The 21,103-nt window shown below is 59.6% G+C and overlaps 2 protein-coding genes across 5 annotated transcripts; both read right to left on the reverse strand.

The window, feature by feature from the left end:
• Window positions 1–337: 337 nt before the first annotated feature.
• Window positions 338–11,642, reverse strand: MRPL9 (mitochondrial ribosomal protein L9). Of its 4 annotated transcripts, none has more exons than XM_066568283.1 (7): window positions 11,538–11,642; window positions 9,766–9,925; window positions 8,861–8,985; window positions 6,811–6,861; window positions 6,636–6,737; window positions 3,775–3,858; window positions 338–1,378 (listed from the first exon to the last, which is right to left on the reverse strand). In XM_066568283.1, exons 1-7 carry the CDS (start codon window positions 11,598–11,600, stop codon window positions 1,247–1,249), a joined length of 717 nt encoding a protein of 238 aa, XP_066424380.1. In that variant the 5' UTR covers window positions 11,601–11,642; the 3' UTR covers window positions 338–1,246. The 4 variants fall into 4 exon arrangements, with proteins under 4 accessions (XP_066424380.1, XP_066424382.1, XP_066424381.1 ...); XM_066568285.1 differs by having other exon boundaries at window positions 1,262–1,378; window positions 3,775–3,892; XM_066568284.1 differs by lacking the exon at window positions 338–1,378 and adding an exon at window positions 1,591–1,701.
• A 75-nt stretch (window positions 11,643–11,717) lies between these two features.
• TDRKH (tudor and KH domain containing) lies at window positions 11,718–21,006 on the reverse strand. Its single transcript, XM_066568192.1, has 13 exons — window positions 20,912–21,006; window positions 20,542–20,668; window positions 19,911–20,017; window positions 19,026–19,224; window positions 17,919–18,058; window positions 17,531–17,828; window positions 15,393–15,556; window positions 14,151–14,323; window positions 14,004–14,068; window positions 13,075–13,226; window positions 12,432–12,500; window positions 12,248–12,341; window positions 11,718–12,125 (listed from the first exon to the last, which is right to left on the reverse strand). The coding sequence occupies exons 2-13, from the start codon at window positions 20,660–20,662 to the stop codon at window positions 12,076–12,078; spliced, it is 1,632 nt and encodes a 543-aa protein (XP_066424289.1). The 5' UTR covers window positions 20,663–20,668; window positions 20,912–21,006; the 3' UTR covers window positions 11,718–12,075.
• Window positions 21,007–21,103: the final 97 nt, after the last annotated feature.

Below are 21,103 nucleotides of genomic sequence, written 5' to 3' on the forward strand. Positions count from 1 at the left end.
GGGGACACCCAGCTATGGCACTTTGGGGACATCCCCGTGGTGGCACTCTGGGGACATCCCATGGTGGCACTTTGGGGACACCCCGTGGTGGCACTTTGGGGACACCCAGCTAAGGCACTTTGGGGACATCCCCATGGTGGCACTTTGGGGACATCTCCGTGGTGGCACTTTGGGGACACCCCGTGGTGGCACTTTGGGGACATCCCCATGGTGGCACTTTGGGGACATCCCTTGGTGGCACTTTGGGGACACCCCTTGGTGGCGCTCACCTGGCCGAAGGGGGCGGGGCTTCCCCAGGTGGGTCCCGCCCCCAAGAATTGACTCCGAACGCCCAAAATTCGGATCCCAAAATTCCCTTTTTTTGGCATTTTCTTCCCCAAATCCCACAGCTCCCAAAACTCCGAGATCCCCTCTCCCCCCCTCAAAATCTCTGAGACCCCACAAAATTTTGGGAACCCCCCAAAAAAATTTTTTGGGATGCCCCCCAAAAAAATCCTGATCCCCCTTTTGTGGGGGGATTCCTGCTCCAGGAGCTCCCCAAAGGGGGAACCTCCCCCAAATCCATCCCAGAGACCCCAAATCCATCCTGGGGACCCCAAATCCATCTCAGGGACCCCAAATCCACCCAGGGAATCCCCAGGATTTTGGGGTTCAAGGAGGGGTCCTGAGGGTCTCACAGGAATTCCACAGCCCCCCAAAATTCCACTGAATTCCCTTTTCCACAGGATCCCAAAGGGGGGAATGGCCCCAAATGCATCCCAGGGACCCCAAATCCATTCTGGGTACCCCAAATCTATTCTGGGAACCTCAAATCCATTCTGGGAACCCCAAATCCACCCCAGGGACCCCCCAGATCAGAGTGGGGCTCAGGGGGATTTGGGGGGAGCTCAAAAAAACCCCAAAATCTGCTCTGGGAACTCAGAGATGTCCGGGAATCCCACAGAGGTGAGGGGGCATCCCAAAGAGGGGGAACGGCCCCAAAATCCATCCCAGGGACCCCAAATCCATTCTGGGTACCCCAAATCCATTCTGGGAGCCCCAAATCCACCCCAGGGACACCCCTGGAGGACCAGAGTGGGGTTCAGGAGGATTTGGGGGGTTCAGGACAATCCAAAACTCCTGAGCTGCTGCTCTGGGAATTGGGAGTTCCACGGAGTGAGGGGATCCCAAAGAGGGGGGAACGGCCTCAAATCCTTCCAGGGGACCCCAAATCTTTACAGGGGACCCCAAATCCGTGGTGGGGGGGTCAGAGGAGCCGCTCCCTGCTGCTCTCCAGCTGCTGCTGCTGCTGCTGCTGCCAGTGCCGGAATCGTTTGGTTTTGGGGTGCAGGAACTGCACCACATCCATGGGCACCCGCACCGTGTCCAAACCGTTCACCTGGGGAGCCCAAAACCACCGGGGTCACCCTAAAAACCACCTGAGTCATGTGAAAAACAACCCAAAAACACCCAAGACATCCCAAAAACACCCCAAAAACAGCCCTGGTGCACCACGGCCATGGGCACCTGCATGGTGTCCAAACCGTTCACATGGGGACCCCAAAAACATCTCAGTAACCCCAAAAACACCTAAGACACCCCCAAAACACCCCAAAAACACCTAAGTCACCCCAAAAGCACCTGAGTCATCCCAAAAACACCCCAAAAACAGCCCTGGTGCACCACGGCCATGGGCACCCGCACCGTGTCCAAACCGTTCACCTGGGGAGCCCAAAACCACCTGGGTCACCCTAAAAACACCTCAGTCACCCCAAAACCACCTGAGTCACCCTAAAAACACCTGAGTCATCCTAAAAACACCTGAGTCGTGCTAAAAACACCCCAAAAACACCCAAGACATCCCAAAACCACCCCAAAACCATCCCAAAACCACCCCCAGGGCACCACGGCCATGGGCACCTGCACGGGGTCCAAACGTTCACATGGGGAGCCCAAAACCACCTGGGTCACCCTAAAAAACACCTGAGTCATCCTAAAAACACCTGAGTCATGCTAAAAACACCCCAAAAATACCCCAAAAACACCCAAGGCATCCCCAAAACACCCCAAAACCACCCCCGGGGCATCACGGCCATGGGCACCTGCACGGGGTCCAAACCGTTCACATGGGGACCCCAAAAACACCTGAGCCACCCCAAAACCACCCAAGACACCCCAAAACCACCCCAAATCCACCCCTGGTGCACCACGGCCATGGACATCTGCACTGTGTCCAAACCGTTCACATGGGGACCCCAAAAACACCTGAGTCACCCCAAAAACACCAGAATAACAGCCCTAAAACACCCCAAAACCACCTGAGTCACCCCTAAAACACCCAAAACCACCCCAAAAACACCTGAGTCACCCCAAAAACACCCAAGACATCCCAAAACCACCCCAAAACCACCTGAAAAACAGCCCTAAAACACCCGAGCCACCCCAAAACCACCCCAAAACCACCTGAGTCACCCCTAAAACACCCAAAACCACCCCAAAAACACCTCCAGGGCACCACGGCCATGGGCCCCTGCACTGTGTCCAAACCATTCACATGGGGACCCCAAAAACACCTGAGTAACCCCAAAACCACCCCAAAACCACCTGAATCACCCCAAACCCACCTGAGCCACCCCAAAACCACCTGAATCACCCCAAACCCACCTGAGCCACCCCAAAACCACCCCAAAACCCCCCCTGGAACACCAGGGCCGTGGGCACTCGCACCGTGTCCAGCCCGTTCACCTGGAGACCCCAAAAGCAGCCCCAGGGCACCCCAAAATCCCCCAAACCACCCCAATGTTCCCAGCTGGAGGGAGATGGGGAAGAGGGAGAGGAAAATGGGGGAAATCAGCTGGAAATGGGGAAGAAATGAGGGGAAAGTAAAATTGGGAGTGGGGAATTGGGGAAAATAGGGAGGAAATGAGGGGGAAATGGGGAAAAAGTGGAAGGGAAATTGGGGGAAATGGGGTGGAAGTGAGGGGAAAGTCAGGGGGAAATTGGAAGTGGGAAAGAGGGGAAAGGGAGAGGAAATGAGGGGGAAGTGGGAGAGGGAAATGGGGTGGAAGTGAGGGAGAAATAGGGGAAAAGTGGAAAGGAAAATGGGGAGGAAATGGGGGGGAACAGGAGGGAGAATGGGGTGGAAGTGAAAGGGGAATTGAGAGTGGGGATTGGGGAAAATGGGGTGGAAATGAGGGGAAATGGGGAGAAAATGGGGTGGAAATTGGGGGAAATTGGGAGAAATGAGGAGGAAATGGGGAGGAAATGGGGAGAAGTCGAAGGGAAATTGGGGGGAATGAGGGGGAAATGGGAAGGAAATGAGGGGGAATTGGGGGAAATGGGAGGAAATTGGGGGGAAATGGGAGGGGGAAATGGGGTGGAAGTGAGGGGGGAATGGGGAGAGAGTGGAAGGGAAATGGGGTGGAAGTGAGAGGAAAATTGAGAGTGGGGATTGGGGAATGTGGGGTGGAAATGAGGGGAAATGGGGAGAAAATGGGAGGGAAATTGGGGGAAATGGGGAAGAAATGGGGAAGAAATGGGGAAGAAATGGGGAGAAGTCGAAGGGAAATTGGGGGAAATGGGAGGAAATTGGGGGGAAATGGGAGGGGGAAATGGGGTGGAAATGAGGGGGGAATAGGGAGAGAGTGGAAGGGAAACTGGGGAAACTGGGGAAGAAATGGGGAGAAATCAAAGGGAAATTGGGGGAAATTGGGGGGAAATGGGGAGGAAGGGGGAGGGCAATGGGGTGCAAGGGGTCCCCCCCGTCCCCTCTGTGTCCCCTCTGTGTCCCCTCACCGTGACGTCACACCAGAAGTGTCCCCAGCGGGTGATGGGCTCCGGTGGCAGCCGCAGGGCGTGGGGGGGCACGAACACCCCGAGCTGGCACGGGACAGAGCGGGCATGGCCCCAAATCCTGGGCTTCACCCCAAATCCTGAGAATCCACCCCAAATCCTGGGCTTCACCCCAAATCCTGAGATTCCACCCCAAATCCTGGGATTCACCCCAAATCCTGGGCTTCACCCCAAATCCCGGGCTTCACCCCAAATCCTGGGGTTCCACCCCAAATCCTGGGCTTCACCCCAAATCCTGAGATTCCACCCCAAATCCTGGGATTCCACCCCAAATCCTCAGATTCCGCCCCAAATCCCGGGGTTCCACCCCAAATCCTGGGGTTTCACCCCAAATCCCGGGCTTCACCCCAAATCCTGAGATTCCACCCCAAATCCTGGGGTTCACCCCAAATCCCGGGGTTCACCCCAAATCCTGAGGTTCCACCCCAAATCCTGGGCTTCACCCCAAATCCTGGGCTTCACCCCAAATCCTGAGAATCCACCCCAAATCCTGGGCTTCACCCCAAATCCTGGGCTTCACCCCAAATCCTGAGATTCCACCCCAAATCCTGAGATTCCACCCCAAATCCTGGGCTTCACCCCAAATCCTGAGATTCCACCCCAAATCCCGGGCTTCACCCCAAATCCCGGGGTTCACCCCAAATCCTGAGGTTCCACCCCAAATCCCGGGCTTCACCCCAAATCCTGGGGTTCCACCCCAAATCCCGGGGTTCCACCCCAAATCCTGAGGTTCCACCCCAAATCCTGGGGTTCCACCCCAAATCCTGGAGTTCCACCCCAAATCCTGGGGTTCCACCCCAAATCCTGGGCTTCACCCCAAATCCTGGGCTTCACCCCAAATCCCGGGGTTCACCCCAAATCCTGGGCTTCACCCCAAATCCTGGGGTTCACCCCAAATCCTCAGATTCCGCCCCAAATCCTGGGGTTCCACCCCAAATCCCGGGGTTCCACTCCAAATCCTCAGATTCCACCCCAAATCCTCAGATTCCACCCCAAATCCTCAGATTCCACCCCAAATCCTGGGGTTCCACCCCAAATCCTCAGATTCCACCCCAAATCCTGAGATTCTACCCCAAGTCCTGGGGTTCCACCCCAAATCCTGGGGTTCACCCCAAATCCTGGGGTTCCACCCCAAATCCTGGGATTCCACCCCAAATCCTGGGCTTCACCCCAAATCCCGGGCTTCACCCCAAATCCCGGGCTTCACCCCAAATCCTGGGGTTCCACCCCAAATCCTGGGATTCCACCCCAAATCCTGAGGTTCCACCCCAAATCCCAGCAGCAGGGGCAGGCACAGCCCCCAGAGCCTCCCCAGTCCCATCCCAGCCCCCCCAGATCCTTTGGGAACCCCAAATCCTGGGATTGGACCCTAAAACCAAGGAATAGAGGGAGGGTAGAGCCCCCCAAACCCTTTGGGAATGATCCCAAATCCTGGGGATGATCCCAAAAAAAGGAATGGCCCCAAATCCCAGGAACGACCCCAAAACCCAGGAATGGCTCCAATCCTAGAAATGGCCCCAAAACATGGGAATGATCCCAAAACCCAGGAATGGCCCCAAATCCCAGGAATGGCCCCAAATCCCAGGAATGGCCCCAAATCCAAGAAATGGCCCCAAAAATTGGAATGATCCCAAAACTCAGGAATGGCCCCAAATCCCAGAAATGGCCCTAAAACCCAGGAACAGCCAAAAAATATGGGAATGATCCCAAAACTCAACAGAATGAGAGTGACTCCAAAACCCTGAAATGGCCCCAAAACCAGGGAACAGCCCCAAAACCCAAAACATGGGAATGGCCCCAAAACCCAGAAACGGCCCCAAAACCAGGGAACCACCCCAAATCCAAGAAATGGCCCCAAAACCCAGAAACGGCCCCAAAACCCAGAAATGGCCCCAAATCCAAGGAATGGCCCCAATTACCAGGAATGGCCCCAAAACCCAGGAACAGCCCCAAAATATGGGAATGATCCCAAAACTCAACAGAATGAGTGTGACTTCAAAACCCAGAAATGGCCCCAAAACCCAGGAATGGCCCCAAAACCCAAAACATTGGAATGGCCCCAAAACCCAGAAACGGCCCCAAAACCCAGAAATGGCCCCAAATCCAAGGAATGGCCCCAATTACCAGGAATGGCCTCAAAACCCAGGAATGGCCCCAAAACCGAGGAACGGCCCCAAAACCCAGGAATGGCCCCAAATCCAAGGAATGGCCCCAATTACCAGGAATGGCCCCAAAACCCAGAAATGGCCCCAAAACCCAGAAACGGCCCCAAATCCAAGGAATGGCCCCAATTACCAGGAATGGCCCCAAATCCAAGAAATGGCCCCAAAACACAGGAACAGCCCCAAATCCAAGAAATGGCCCCAAGACCCAGAAATGGCTTCAAAACCCAGAAATGGCCCCAAAACCAGGGAACCACCCCAAATCCAAGAAATGGCCCCAAAACCCAGGAACGGCCCCAAAACCCAGAAATGGCCCCAAAACCCAGAAATGGCCCCAAAACCAGGGAACCACCCCAAATCCAAGAAATGGCCCCAAACCCAGGAATGGCCCCAAAACCCAGGAACAGCCCCAAAACCAGGGAACCACCCCAAATCCAAGAAATGGCCCCAAAACCAGGGAACCACCCCAAATCCAAGAAATGACCCCAAAACCCAGAAATGACCCCAAAACCAGGGAACCACCCCAAATCCCAGGAGCAGGGCTGGCCTGAACCCACTCAAATCCTTCGGGAATGACCCCAAACTCTGGGATTTGGCCCTGGGAATCCCAAAAATGCCCCAAATGCCCCAAATGGCACTCACGTTCTTGAGGAAGTGCCGGGCCACGATGGCGGGGCTGAGCTCCCAGCTCACGTTGTTCTTCATCCCCACCTGGAGCCGGCAGCGCCTCAGGAACTCCAGGGTCTGGGCAAAGGGATTTAGGAACGGGGGGAATTCCCGGGGTTTTGGGGTTTTTGGGATGGGGAAGCTCGCTCACCTTCTGCCCGCTCGGGGTTTGGGGCTTCTCCAGTTTCCCTTGCTGAGGCAGCTGGGGGGAAATGGGGAAATGGGGGTTAGGGGATGGGATTGGGGGAATGGGGGAAAATGGGGAAATGGGGGTTAGGGGATGGGATTGGGGGAATGGGGGAAATGGGATTGGGGGAAATGGGGGAAATGGGGGTTAGGGGGTGGGATTGGGGAAATGGGGAAATGGGATTGGGGGAAATGGGGGAAATGGGGGTTAGGGGGTGGGATTGGGGGAATGGGGGAAATGGGATTGGGGGAAATGGGGGTTAGGGGATGGGATTGGGGAAATGGGGGAAATGGGATTGGGGGAAATGGGGGAAATGGGGAAAATGGGGGTTAGGGGATGGGATTGGGGGAAATGGGGAAATGGGATTGGGGGAAATGGGGGAAATGGGGAAAATGGGGGTTAGGGGATGGGATTGGGGGAAATGGGGAAATGGGATTGGGGGAAATGGGGGAAATGGGGGTTAGGGGATGGGATTGGGGAAATGGGGGAAATGGGGAAAATGGGGGGAAATGGGGAAAATGGGGGTTAGGGGATGGGATTGGGGGAAATGGGATTGGGAAAAATGGGGGGAATGGGATTGGGGGAAATGGGGGGAAATGGGGGGAAATGGGGGTTAGGGGGATGGGATTGGGGAAATGGGGAAATGGGGGTTAGGGGGTGGGATTGGGGGAAATGGGGGAAATGGGGAAATGGGGAAAAGGGGGTTAGGGGATGGGATTGGGGGAAATGGGGGAAATGGGATTGGGAAAAATGGGGGGAAATGGGGGGGAAATGGGGAAAATGGGGAAAATGGGGGGAAATGGGGGTTAGGGGGATGGAATTGGGGGAATTGGGGGAAATGGGGGAAAATGGGGGGAAATGGGGGAAATGGGGGTTAGGGGGAATGGGATTGGGGAAAATAGGATTGGGAAAAATGGGGGGAAAATGGGGGGAAACGGAAAATGGGGGAAAATGGGGGGAATGGGGGGAAAATGGGGGGAAAATGGGGGAAAATGGGGGAAATTGGGGGAAATTGGGGAAAATTGGGGGAAATGGGGAAATGGGGGGAAATGGGGGGGAATGGGATTGAGGGGAAAAAATGGGGGGAAAATGGGATTTAGGAGGGAAAATTGGGATTGAGAGGGGAAAATGGGGGGAAAATCAGATTGAGGAGGGGAAATGGGGAAAAATTGGGATTGAGGAGGGGAAATGGGGAAAAATTGGGATTGAGGGGAGAAAACGGGGAAAATGGGATTTAGGAGGGAAAATTGGGATAGAGGAGGGGAAATGGGAGAAAAATGGGATTGAGGAGGGGAAATGGGGGAAAATGGGATTGAGGAGGGGAAATGGGGGCAAATGGGATTGAGGAAGGTAAATGGGGAAGAAATTGGGATTTAGGAAGGAAAATGGAGAAAAAACTGGGATTGAGGAGAAAAAATTGAAGGAAAAATGGGATTGAGGAAGGTAAATGGGAAAAAATGGGATTTAGGAGGTAAAAAAGGGCAAATTGGATTTAGAGGGAGAATGAGGGGAATGGGATTTAGGAAAGAAAATGGGGGAAATGAAGAAAAAATGGAATTTAGGAGGGAAAACAGGAATAAAAGAGGGTTAAGAGGCAAAAAGCAGGATTCAGAAGAGAAAATGGGATATAGAAAGATAAATGGGAAAAATGGGGATTGAGGAACAGAAATGAGGGAAAACAGATGGAGGAAAAGTGGGGAAAACAGGGATTGAGGAAGGATAAAAGGGAAAAACCCAGAGGTGGAGGAGGAGGAGGATGAGGAAGGATAATTGAGGAAGGAATCATGGCTGGAAATGCCAGGAGAGCTCTCCCCTCATCCCAAACCCTCCTGTGGAGGAATTTCTGATGGATCAAGGCTCACCCTGGGATTGCACTGCTAAGGAAACCAGCGCCTCCCATGCCAAAAATGCCCCCAAAACCCATGTGGGATGATCCCAAAGAGCCTTTAAACCCCAATTCCTGCTTTTTGCCAGGTTTGGGAAGGGTTGGAGGAGGCCCTGAGGAGCTGCTGACCTCCTTCTCCTGCTGGAAGAGGCGCAGGTTCTCCGGGGATGGGTACACGGCCAGGCCCTGGGGCAGGAGTTTGTTCCTGCCCAGGCTCTTCCTCACCCTCACCACGTCCCCACGGCTGCCCAGGTCTGCCAGGAAAATCGGGAAAAGTCACCTGGGAATGCTGGGAAAAATCCCAACTCTCCCAGCAGCCTGGGAGGGGTTAAATTTTATGTAAAATTCCATGAAATTCAAGAGATATTCCATGGGATTGCTTGGTTTTTGGGGAAGGGGGGGTTAAAAATCCCATTCCCAGGAAGGGCTGGGATTGAGGAATTCCCAGGAAGGGCACAGAGAATTCTCAGGGAACTCCCAGACCCCCAGGAATGGAGAATTCCCAGACCCCAGGGAAGGGGATCCCAGGGAATGAGGCCCCCCAGACCCAAGGGAATGAGGCCCCCCAGACCCAAGGGAATGAGGCCCCCCAGACCAAGGGAATGAGGCCCTCCAGACCCAAGGGAATGAGGCCCCCCAGACCAAGGGAATGAGGCACCCCAAGGGAATGAGGCCCCCCAGACCAAGGGAATGAGGCCCCCCAGACCAAGGGAATGAGGCACCCCAGACCAAGGGAATGAGGCCCCCCAGACCCAAGGGAATGAGGCCCCCCAAGGGAATGAGGCCCCCCAGACCAAGGGAATGAGGCCCCCCAGACCCAAGGGAATGAGGCCCCCCAGACCCAAGGGAATGAGGCCCCCCAGATCCCAAGGGAATGAGGCACCCGAGACCCAAGGGAATGAGGCCCCCCAGACCCAAGGGAATGAGGCCCCCCAGACCCAAGGGAATGAGGCCCCCCAGACCAAGGGAATGAGGCCCCCCAGACCCAGGGAATGAGGCCCCCCAGACCAAGGGAATGAGGCCCCCTGGCTCACCCTGCACAGCCTGGCTCAGCAGCAGCTCCATGTCCCCCCGGGGCAGGTGTTTCCCGTCCCGCAGCACTCGGTACACGCGGTGCCGCCGCGGGTGCAGCCGGGGAGCGGCTCCGGCCCGGCCCAGCGGCACCGGCCACACGCGCTCCACCACCACCGAGGCCTGCGGGGATGGAATGTTCCAGAAGGTTCTAAAGGGTTCTGATGGGAACGGGGCACTGAGCCCTGCAGGGATGGAACGTTCCAGAAGGTTCTAAAGGGTTTTGATGGGAATGGGGCACTGAGCCCTGCAGGGATGGAATGTTCCAGAAGGTTCTAAAGGGTTCTGATGGGAACGGGGCACTGAGCCCTGTGGGGTTCTGGAATGTTCCAGAATGTTCTAAAGGGTTCTGATGGGAACGGGGCACTGAGCCCTGAGGGGTTCTGGAATGTTCCAGAATGTTCTAAAGGGTTCTGATGGGAATGGGGCACTGAGCCCTGCAGGGATGGAATGTTCCAGAAGGTTCTGATGGGAACGGGGCACTGAACCCTGCAGGGGGATGGAACGTTCCAGAAGGTTCTGATGGGAATGGGGCAATGAGCCCTGCGTGGTTCTGGAACGTTCCAGAAGGTTCTGATGGGAATGGGGCAATGAGCCTTCTGGGGTTCTGGAATGTTCCAGAATGTTCTAAAGGGTTCTGATGGGAATGGGGCACCGAGCCCTGCAGGGATGGAACATTCCAGAAGGTTCTGATGGGAACGGGGCAGTGAGCCCTGCAGGGGGATGGAATGTTCCAGAATGTTCTAAAGGGTTCTGATGGGAATGGGGCACTGAGCCCTGTGGGGTTCTAGAACATTCTAAAGGGTTCTGATGGTGAAAGAGCTCAGGATGGTGCACTGAGCCCTGCAGGGTTCTGGAATGTTCTAAAGGGTTCTGATGGGAATGGGGCTCAGGATGGGGATGGGGCTCAGGATGGGGATGGGGCATCGAGCCCTGCGTGGTCCAGAACGTTCCCATAACAATGGGGGGTTATGGGGTCTCTGAGGGATATGGGGGGGGTATGGGGTCTGGGGGGGCTCGAGTGGGGGATTACAGGTCCTGAGGGGAACTTGACTGGGGGTTATGGGGCCGGGTATGGTACAGGGGCTGTGGGGTCTATAGGGGCTGTGGGATCTATAGGGCCTATAGGGCTCCATAATGGGATTATGGGGTCTATAGGGGCTACGGGATCTATAGGGTTCCATAAGGGGGTTATGGAGTCTCTAGGGTTCCATAACGGGGCTACGGGGTCTATAGAGTTCCATAAGGGGGTTATGGGGTCTATTGGGTTCTATAACAGGTCTATGGGGTCTATAGGGTTCCATAACGGGGCTATGGGGTCTACAGAGTTCCATAAGGGGGTTATGGGGTTTACAGGGTCTATGGGGTCTATAGGGTTCTATAACAGGGCTATGGGTCCGGCTCAGGGCCCATCCCGCCGTCCCCGGTACCGACCCCAGGCCCACCCCCGGCCCCCGTATCCCCGGTGCTGCTCCGCTCTGGGTCAAAGCCCGTCCCCCTCCTCCGGTACCGACCCGCAGGAGCCCCACACCAGTCCCGGTATCCCCGCCGTCACCGAGCCAAGGCTCTGGCTCAGGGCCTGTTTCCCCGCCATTCCCGGTGCCCAAGCCCTCACCGAGCCATGGCTCAGGCTCAGGGCCCGTCCCCCCGCCATACCCGGTGCCCAAGCCGTCACCGAGCCACGGCTCAGACTCAGGGCCCGTCCCCCCGCCATTCCCGGTGTCCCCGCCCTCACCGAGCCATGGCTCAGGCTCAGGGCCCGGCTCAGCACCCGTCCCGCCGCCCCCGGGGCCAACATGGCGGCCCCGCTCCCTCACGGCGCTGAGGACCCCGCGCTGCCCGCACTGCGCCTGCGGAGCGCAAGGACCCCAGCGGGGCTGCCCGCGGCGCGCCTGCTCCCGGTTCCCGCCGCGGCGCTGAGAAACCTTCAACTTTATTAACTCAGAACCACAATTAGTGCAACGGAACAGCCAAACAAGGCGAGAGAACCGGGAACTCCCGGTAACGGAAGGGGCACCGCCGGCCCTCGGCCCCGGTGTGTCGTGTCCCGACAAGAGGCACAAGCGGAGATCCCCGCGATTTGTCGGTGCGGCCTCCCGGAGGGCTCCGGAGAGGGGATTGTACTCGGTGGTGGCACCGGGAGCGGCTCCTGTTACCGGGATGGGGTCACCGGGAGCGGCTCCGGTTACCGAGATGGGGCCACCGGGAGCGGCTCCTGTTACCGAGATGGGGCCACCGGGAGCGGCTCCTGGTGGCACCGGGCACGGGCAGCTTCAGGTCACCGTGACGGCGTCCCCGGGCACGGCAGCGGCGGCGGCGGCGGCTGCGGGACCGGGGAGGGCTCAGGAAGGTCCCGACCCCATTCCCGGGGCAGGGAACGCTCCCGGTTGGGACACACCGGGAACGGTGTGACAGAACGGTGTCACCGGGACACGCCGGGCTCACCGGGCAGGCTGAGGCAGGACGGGGTCTCGGGGCTGTCCCCGGGGCTGTCCCCGGGCTCCACCGGGCTGGGGATAGAGGCGCAGCCGAGATCGTCCTGGCCGGGAACAGCGGGATGAGCCCTCCCGGGCCACCGGGAGGGGACACGGGGAGGGGACACCGGGAGGGGACACCGGGAGCAGCTCACCGGGGGCTCCTCGGGGGGCCCGGGCACGGCGTAGCCCAAACGCACCAGCTCTGCTCCCACGTCCAGGCTCTGCGGGGACACCGGGGTGGGGACAGGGACACGGAATGGGGACAGGGGACAATGGGGGGGAATTGTGGTGAGGGGACAGCTGGGGACACACCTGGCTGTGGCATAGGGAGCACAGGGATGGGGACACTTGGGGACAGTGGTGGGGACAGTTCTGGTGACCTTGGTGACACACTTGTCCGTGGCTCTGGGAACACTGGGAATGGGGACAGTTGTGGAGACACTTGGGGACAGTTCTGGTGACACCCCTGCCTGTGTCTCTGGGTACACCAGGGGTGGGGACACCTGGGGACAGTTCTGGGGACCCTGGTGACACACCTGCCCATGTCTCTGGGAACACCAGGAAAGGGGACACTGGGGACAGTTCTGGTGACCCTGGGGACACTTGGGGACACTTGTGGGATGCTGGGGACACTGAGGACACTTGGGGACAGTTCTGGGAACACCTGGGGACAATTCTGGTGACCCCTGCCCATGTCACTGGGAACACCAGGAATGGGGGCAGTGGGGACAGTACTGGTGACCTGGGGGCATTTCTGGTGACAGCTGGTGACCCTAGGGGACAGTTGTCACCCACCTGTCCCTGGCAGTGTGTGAAGAGGCGCAGGCGGGGCCGGGGGCAGGGCCCGGCGGGGCCGTAGCTGCAGATCCGAGCCACCAACGGGGCCCACTGGGCACAGCCCGTGAGGCGATCGAACTCCTCCAGGGCAGCCTCGGGCCACGAGCCACCTGTGGGGACATGGGGACAGTGACACGGGGACAGGGGACACAGTCAAACTCCTCCAGGGCTGCCATGAGCCACCTGTGGGGACATGGGGACAATGACAAGGTCAAACTCCTCCAGGGCTGCCTCAGGCCATGAGCCACCTGTGGGGACATGGGGACAGTGACACAGGGACAGGGGACACAGTCAAACTCCTCCAGGGACACACCAGGGACAGGGGTGACAGCAGGGACACCGTGGTACCGGACACACTGGGACAGTGATGACACCAGGACACCGGTTACACACTGGGACAATGGTCACACCAGGACACAGCAGGGACAGCGGTGACACCGGCCACCAGACACACTGGGACAGCAGGGACATGGCCTGGGGATGGGCCGTGTGGCACCCCGGGAGGGGACACGGCTGTGTGCCACCCCCAAGGAGGTGACAGAGCCATGTGCCACCCCCAAGGAGGTGACAGAGCTCTCCCATCACTTAGGAGGTGACAGAGCTGTCCCACCCCAGCAGGTGACAGAGCCATGTCCCACCCAAGGAGGTGACAGGGCTGTCCCACCCCTCAGCAGGTGACAGGGCTGTCCCATCCAAGGAGGTGACAGAGCCATGTCCCACCCCAGCAGGTGACAGTGCTGTCCCACCCCAGCAGGTGACAGAGCTGTCCCACCCCAGCAGGTGACAGGGCTGTCCCACCCAAGGAGGTGACAGGGCTGTCCCACCCCTCAGCAGGTGACAGAGCTGTCCCACCCAAGGAGGTGACAGGGCTGTCCCACCCCGCTCACCGTTGGGGACAATCCCGGCCAGGCTGCACTCGATGGCCTGGAAGGGCAGGCTCAGGAAGTCGCTCCTGCAAGGACACGGTGGTGGCACTCCCTGGGGACAGGGCCATCATGGCAGGGGACAGGGACAGCGTCACCCCCCTGGCACACCTGAGGGCGCGCAGAGCCTCGGGGGGGGCCTGGCCGTTGTCCCCAAAGTCCACGTAGTACAGGTCCAGGTGGCCGTTGTCCAGTGTCCCCAGCACGCGCGCCCGGTACCACTCGCCATCGTCCAGGTACGGGGCGGCCACGATGTCACCGGGACGGACGGACGGGGGGGGCACCTGGGGACACGGGGACAGTCAGGGGACACGGGGCTGGAACAGCAGGGACAGTCAGGGGACACGGGAGGGACACAGGGCTGGGACAGCAGGGACAGTCAGGGGACACGGGGCTGGGACAGCAGGGACAGTCAGGGGACACGGGAGGGACACAGGGCTGGGACAGCAGGGACAGTCAGGGGACACAGGAGGGACACAGGGCTGGGACAGCAGGGACATGGGGACAGTCAGGATAAACAGGAGGGACACGGGGCTGGGACAGCAGGGACAGTCAGGGGACACGGGAGGGACACAGGGCTGGGACAGCAGGGACAGTCAGGGGACACAGGAGGGACATGGGGCTGGGACAGCAGGGACAGTCAGGGGACACAGGAGGGACATGGGGCTGGGACAGCAGGGACAGTCAGGGGACACGGGGCTGGGACAGCAGGGACATGGGGACAGTCAGGGGACACGGGAGGGGCATGAGGGGACAGTGCTGGGACAAAAGGGGACATGGGGACAGTCAGGGGGTGTGGTGGGACAGTGCTGGGACAGGAGGGACATGGGGCTGGAACAGCAGGGACATGGGGACAGTCAGGGGACATGGGAGGGGTATGGGGCTGGGACAGCAGGGACATGAGGACAGGGGGTAATGGAGATAGTGGGGACAGTGCTGGGACAGTAGGGGACACAGGATGGGGGTAAGGGATGTGGTGGGGACAGTGCTGGGACACGAGGGGACATGGGGACAGTGTTGGTACAGAAGGGGACATGGGATGGGGAAGGGGACACGGGATAGGGGACAGTGCTGGGACACAGAGGAGCATGGTGAGGGACACAGAGGGGATACAGACAGGACACAGGGGACATGGATGGGACACAGGGGACACTGAGGGGACACAGGGGACACTGAGGGGACACTGAGGGGACACAGGGGACTCACAGTGGGGGCTGCTCTGGTAGAAGTGGCCCATCTTGGCCATGAACTTGTGCAGTGCTGGGACACAGAGGGGACGCAGGACAGGACACAGGGACACACAGGGGACACTGGGGACACAGAGGGGACACAGAGGGGACACTGGGGACTCACAGGGGGGCTGCTCTGGTAGAAGTGGCCCATCTCAGCTGTCAGTTTGTCCAGCTGCAGGCTCCGTGTGCCCAGCAGTTGGATCCAGAAGTGCCCGGGGCTCTCGGCCGCCGACACGTAAACGTCCAGGTGCTCGTCAGCAGGGAAACTGAAATCTGGGCTGGGCACTGTGGTGGGAGCAGGGAAATTCACTGAAATCCACCCAAAATCCACTGAAATCTACCCAAAACCCACTGAAATCCGCCCAAAATCCACTGAAATCCACCCAAATCCATTGAAATATACCTAAAATCCACTGACATCTACCTGAAATCCACCCCAAAATCCACTGAAATCCACCCAAATCCATTGATTTTAAATATACTTAAAATCCACTGAAATCCACCCAAAATCCACTGAAATCCACCCCAAAATCCACTGAAATCCACCCAAATCCATTGAAATATACCTAAAATCCACTGACATCTACCTGAAATCCACCCCAAAATCCACTGAAATCCACCCAAATCCATTGATTTTAAATATACTTAAAATCCACTGACATCTACCTGAAGTCCACTGAAATCCACCCAAAATCCACTGAAATCTACCCAAAATCTACCTGAAATCCACGGAAATCTACCCAAAATCCACTGAAATCTACCCAAAATTCACTGACATCTACCCAAAACCCACTGAAATCCACCCAAAATCTACGTGAAATCCACTGAAATCTACCCAAAATTCACTGAAATCTACCCGAAATCCACTGAAATCTACTCAAAAGCCACAAAATCTACCCAAATCCAACCAAGATCCACCCAAAATCCCACCAAGGCAGCCACAGCATGAGGGGAATCCCATAAACCCCCCCAAAACACTGCTGGGAAAGGCACTGGATGAAGGGAATCCCACAAAATCCCACTGGGATAGGCACAGGAGGGAAGGAACCCCCAAAATCTCCCCAAATTCCTTCAGGAGAGGGACAGGATAGGGGCACACAGCCCAAAAATCTCTCAGGGAAAGGCAAAGGAGAACCCCAGGATGGAGGGAATGCCCCAAAATCCCTCTGGGAAAAGCACAGGAGAGCCCCAGGATGGAGGGAATGCCCAAAAATCCCTCTGGGAAAGGCAAAGGAGGGAAGGATGGAGGGAATGCCCCAAACTCCCTCTGGGAAAGGCACGGGAGAGCCCCAGGATGGAGGGAACCCCCCAAAATCCCTCTGGGAAAGGCAAAGGAGGGAAGGATGGAGGGAACCCCTCAAAATCCCTTAGGGAAAGGCAAAGGAGGGAAGGATGGAGGGAATGCCCCAAAAATCCCTCTGGGAAAGGCAAAGGAGGGAAGGATGGAGGGAATGCCCCAAAATCCCTCTGGGAAAAGCACAGGAGAGCCCCAAGATGGAGGGAATGCCCCAAAATCCCTCTGGGAAAAGCACGGGAGAGCCCCAGGATGGAGGGAACCCCCCAAAATCCCTTAGGGAAAGGCACGGGAAAGCCCCAGGATGGAGGGAACCCCCCAAAATCCCTCTTGGAAAGGCACGGGAGAGCCCCAGGATGGAGGGAATGCCCAAAAATCCCTCTGGGAAAGGCAAAGGAGGGAAGGATGGAGGGAATGCCCCAAAATCCCTCTTGGAAAGGCACGGGAGAGCCCCAGGATGGAGGGAACCCCCCAAAATCCCTCTGGGAAAGGCAAAGGAGGGAAGGATGGAGGGAATGCCCCAAACTCCCTCTGGGAAAGGCACGGGAGAGCCCCAGGATGGAGGGAACCCCCCAAAATCCCTCTGGGAAAAGCACAGGAGAGCCCCAGGATGGAGGGAATGCCCCAAAATCCCTCTGGGAAAAGCACAGGAGAGCCCCAGGATGGAGGGAATGCCCCAAAATCCCTCTGGGAAAAGCACGGGTGAGCCCCAGTATGGAGGGAATGCCCAAAAATCCCTCTGGGAAAGGCAAAGGAGGGAAGGATGGAGGGAATGCCCCAAACTCCCTCTGGGAAAGGCACGGGAGAGCCCCAGGATGGAGGGAACCCCCCAAAATCCCTCAGGGAAAGGCACGGGAGGGAAGGATGAAGGGAACTGCCCAGAATCCCTGCCCACACCCCGAATATCCCAGGAAATCCATCCCACCCGCGATTCCCATCGGGAACTGCCCCAGCGCCGCTCTCACCCTCGAACTTGGCCACGGGCGGTTCCTCGCTGCCGTCCCCGCGCTCCCCTCCCGCATCCCGGGGCTCCTCACTCCCCATCATCTCCGCCTCCGCCGCCGTTCCCGCGCCGGCCGCCGGTGCCCATTCCGCATCCCAGCACTCCTGCCATCCCCCGGGGCTGCCGGGGGCACCGGCGGGCGGCACCGGCGGCTCCCGGCGGCTGCCCAGGGGCTGCTTCCGCGGGCACCGCGCGGCCGCCGCCTGCGCCAGCTCCCGGCGCAGCGCTTTGTCCTCCGACAGCTTCTCCATGATCAGCTTCTACCGAGGGCACCGGGAGGATGATGAGGAGGGTCCCGGGGCGGGGTGGGGGATGAAGGAGCCGCCCCGAAAGCGGCGAGCCGCGCTCACCTTGGCCGCCTCCACCTCTTTGCGCGTCCCCAGCAGGCGGACGATGCGCAGCGGGGCCAGGCTGGCGTCGGGCTCGTGGCCGCACTCGACGCGAGCCCCCGAGCTCCGGGAGATGGCCCGGACGGTCTCCCCTCCGCGGCCTGAGGGCACCGGGAACGGCCCGGAGGGGAATGAGGGGCGGGGGGGAACGGGGAGAGCGGGTTTGGGGTGGTGGTGAAAGGGAATGAGGGGAATGAGGGGAATGAGGGGCGAGGGGGAACGGGGAGAGCGGGTTTGGGGTGGTGGTGAAAGGGAATGAGGGGAATGAGGGGTGAGCGGGTTTGGGGTGGTGGTGAAAGGGAATGAGGGGAATGAGGGGTGAGCGGGTTTGGGGTGGTGGTGAAAGGGAATGAGGGGAGTGAGGGGGAATGGGGAGAGGGGGTTTGGGGTGGTGGTCAAAGGGAATGAGGGGAATGAGGGGGAATGGGGAGAGGGGGTTTGGGGTGGTGGTCAAAGGGAATGAGGGTTGGGGGAAAAGGGGGTTTGGGGGTGGGAAGGGAGTTTGGGATTGGGGTTCCCCCAGGATTTGGGGTGTCCTTATGGCTATGGAAGGTTCCCTGCAGGATTTGGGGATACAGAAGGTTCTCCTTGGGATTTGGGGTGTCCCAGAGGTTACAAAAGGTTCTCATGGGATTTGGGGATACAGAAGGTTCCCCTTGGGATTTGGGGTGTCCTTATGGCTACGGAAGGTTCCCCACAGGATTTGGGGATACAGAAGGTTCCCTCCAGGTTTTGGGTTGTCCCATACCAATGATCCTGCTCATAGCCTGCTGGGGCACACAGAGCTGCTCGGTACCCTGGGATTTGGGGTTACCCTGTGGCTATGAAAGGTTCCTCCCACAGGATTTGGGGCTGTGGGAGGGTTTGGGGTGCCCCGTACCGATGATCCTGCCCACGGGATTTGGGGTTCCCTTGTGATTTGGGGTGCCCCAGGGGTACCGAAGCTCCCCCCATGGTTTCGGGGTGCCCCGTACCGATGATCCTGCCCACGGGATTTGGGGTTCCCTTGTGATTTGGGGTGCCCCAGGGGTACCGAAGCTCCCCCCATGGTTTCGGGGTGCCCCGTACCGATGATCCTGCCCACGGCCCGCTGGGGCACGCGCAGCTGCTCGGCCACGGGGGCGCTGTCGGCCACGATTCGCAGCACGGCCGCCCTGGCCCGGCACACCTGGCCCGGCGAGCCCGAGATCTGCACCAGGGACTGCCCCCCTTCCTCCTCCTCCTCCTCCTCCTCCACCTCGATCTGCGCTCCCGTCTCCTGCCTCAGCTGCGGGGATACCCCGTGCTCCTGGTACTCCCAGTGCCCCCCGTGCTCCCAGTGCTCCTGGTGCCTCCAGTGCCCCCAGTTCCCCCAGTGATCCCAGCACTCCCAGTTCCCCCAGTGATCCCAGCACTCCCAGTTCCCCCAGTGCTCCCAGCACTCCCAGTTCCCCCAGTGCTCCCAGTGCTTCCACTGCCCCCAGTGCTCCCAGTGCCTCCAGTGCCCCCAGTTCCCCCACTGCTCCCAGTTCTCCCAGTACTCCCAGTGCCTCCAGTGCCCCCAGTGCTCCCAGTGCCCCCCGTGCTCCCAGTTCCCCCAGTGCTCCCAGTATCCCCCAGTTCCCCCAGCACTCCCAGTGCCCCCAGTCCCCCCACTGCTCCCAGTGCCCCCAGTTCTCTCAGCACTCCCAATGCCCCCAGCACTCCCAGTTTCCCCAGTACCCCCAGTTCCCCCAGTGCTCCCAGTTCCCCCTGCATTCCTATTGCTCCCAGTTCCCCCAGTGTTCCCAGTGCCCCCAGCACCCCCAGTTCCCCCAGTGCTCCCAGTTCCCCCAGTGCTCCCAGTTCCCCCAGTTCCCCCATCACTCCCAGTTCCCCCATCCCTCCCAGTTCCCCCAGTCCCCTCAGCACTCCCAGCACTCCCAGTTCCCCCAGCACTCCCAGTGTTCCCAGTTCCCTCCCAGTTGCCCCCACCTGGTTGATGGTGGCTCCCCGGCGGCCGATCAGTGATTTCAGGGCCGTGCGGGGCACCCTGACCGCCACCTCCAGCCCCTCGTCTGCCACCAGTGTCACCTGCGCCTCTGAGGGGACAGCAGGGACACGGCTGGGTCCCCAAGGGGGGCACCGAGGGGCCGGGACCCCCCCGGGGTGGGGGGTGACAAACAGGGTACAGAGAATTCCCAGTGGGAAAAGTGACTCCAAGGCACCCCCACTTCCCAGGGGGTCCCCAAAGGGTCCCCAGGATGTCCCCAAAGGAACCCCAAAGTGTCCCCAGGGTGTCCCTGAAGTGTCTCCAGAGGGTCCCCAGGGTGTCCCCAGAGGGTCCCAAAGGGACAGGGAGGTCACAAGGGAATTCCCTCGGGGAAAAGTGACTCCAAGGGGCCCCCACTTCCCAGGGAGTCCCAAAAGGGTCCCCAAAGTGTCCCCAGGGTGTCCCCAAAGGGTCCCCGGGGTGTCCCCAGAGGGTCCCAAAGGGACAGGGACCTCCCTGGGGAGCTCACAAGGGAATTCCCAGTGGGAAAAGCGACTCCGAGGGCCCCGAGGGAGCTCCCGGTGGTACCGGAGGGGGGATCAGGCCAGGTCCCGGTGTGAAACACGCACCCACCTCGGCTCTCCCGGTAGCGCCGGTACAAGATGTAGAGCACGGTGGCCGCGGCCGGGACGCCCAGGAGCAGGGCGGTTTTCTGCAGGATGCTCAGGCTGTGCACGGGGCCGCGTCCCGCCATCGCCGGCTGCGGACGGGGCTTACCGGTCTATACCGGGCTTTACCGGGCCGTTACCGGGGGATTACCGGGAGCCCACCGGGAGCTCCCGGTGGGGCCGGGCCGCGCTGCGCTCCCCACCCGGGGGACTCCCCACCTGTACCCTCACCCTGCTCGGCTCCAGGCGCGCCGGTGCAGGCCCCGGGCCCGGTGCAGCGGCAGCGGAGCCCCCGCAGCCGCCTCGGCCGCGCCCCCCCGGTGGTCTCACGGTACCTGCAGGTGCCGGGGCCGCCCCCCTGCCCGTAGCGACCCCGGTTCGGCCCGGCCCGGCCCCGAAAGGCCCCGATTCGGGCCCGGCCCCGGTTCGGGCCCGGTGCGGCCCCGGTACCGCCGCCGCCTCCCGCGCCCCGCCACTGGCCCCGCCTCCTCCCGCTCTCCACCAATCTCATGGCGGCTACTCCCCTC

This window comes from Molothrus aeneus, chromosome 31 (genome assembly GCF_037042795.1).
Source record: "Molothrus aeneus isolate 106 chromosome 31, BPBGC_Maene_1.0, whole genome shotgun sequence".
NCBI classification, from domain to species: domain Eukaryota; kingdom Metazoa; phylum Chordata; class Aves; order Passeriformes; family Icteridae; genus Molothrus; species Molothrus aeneus.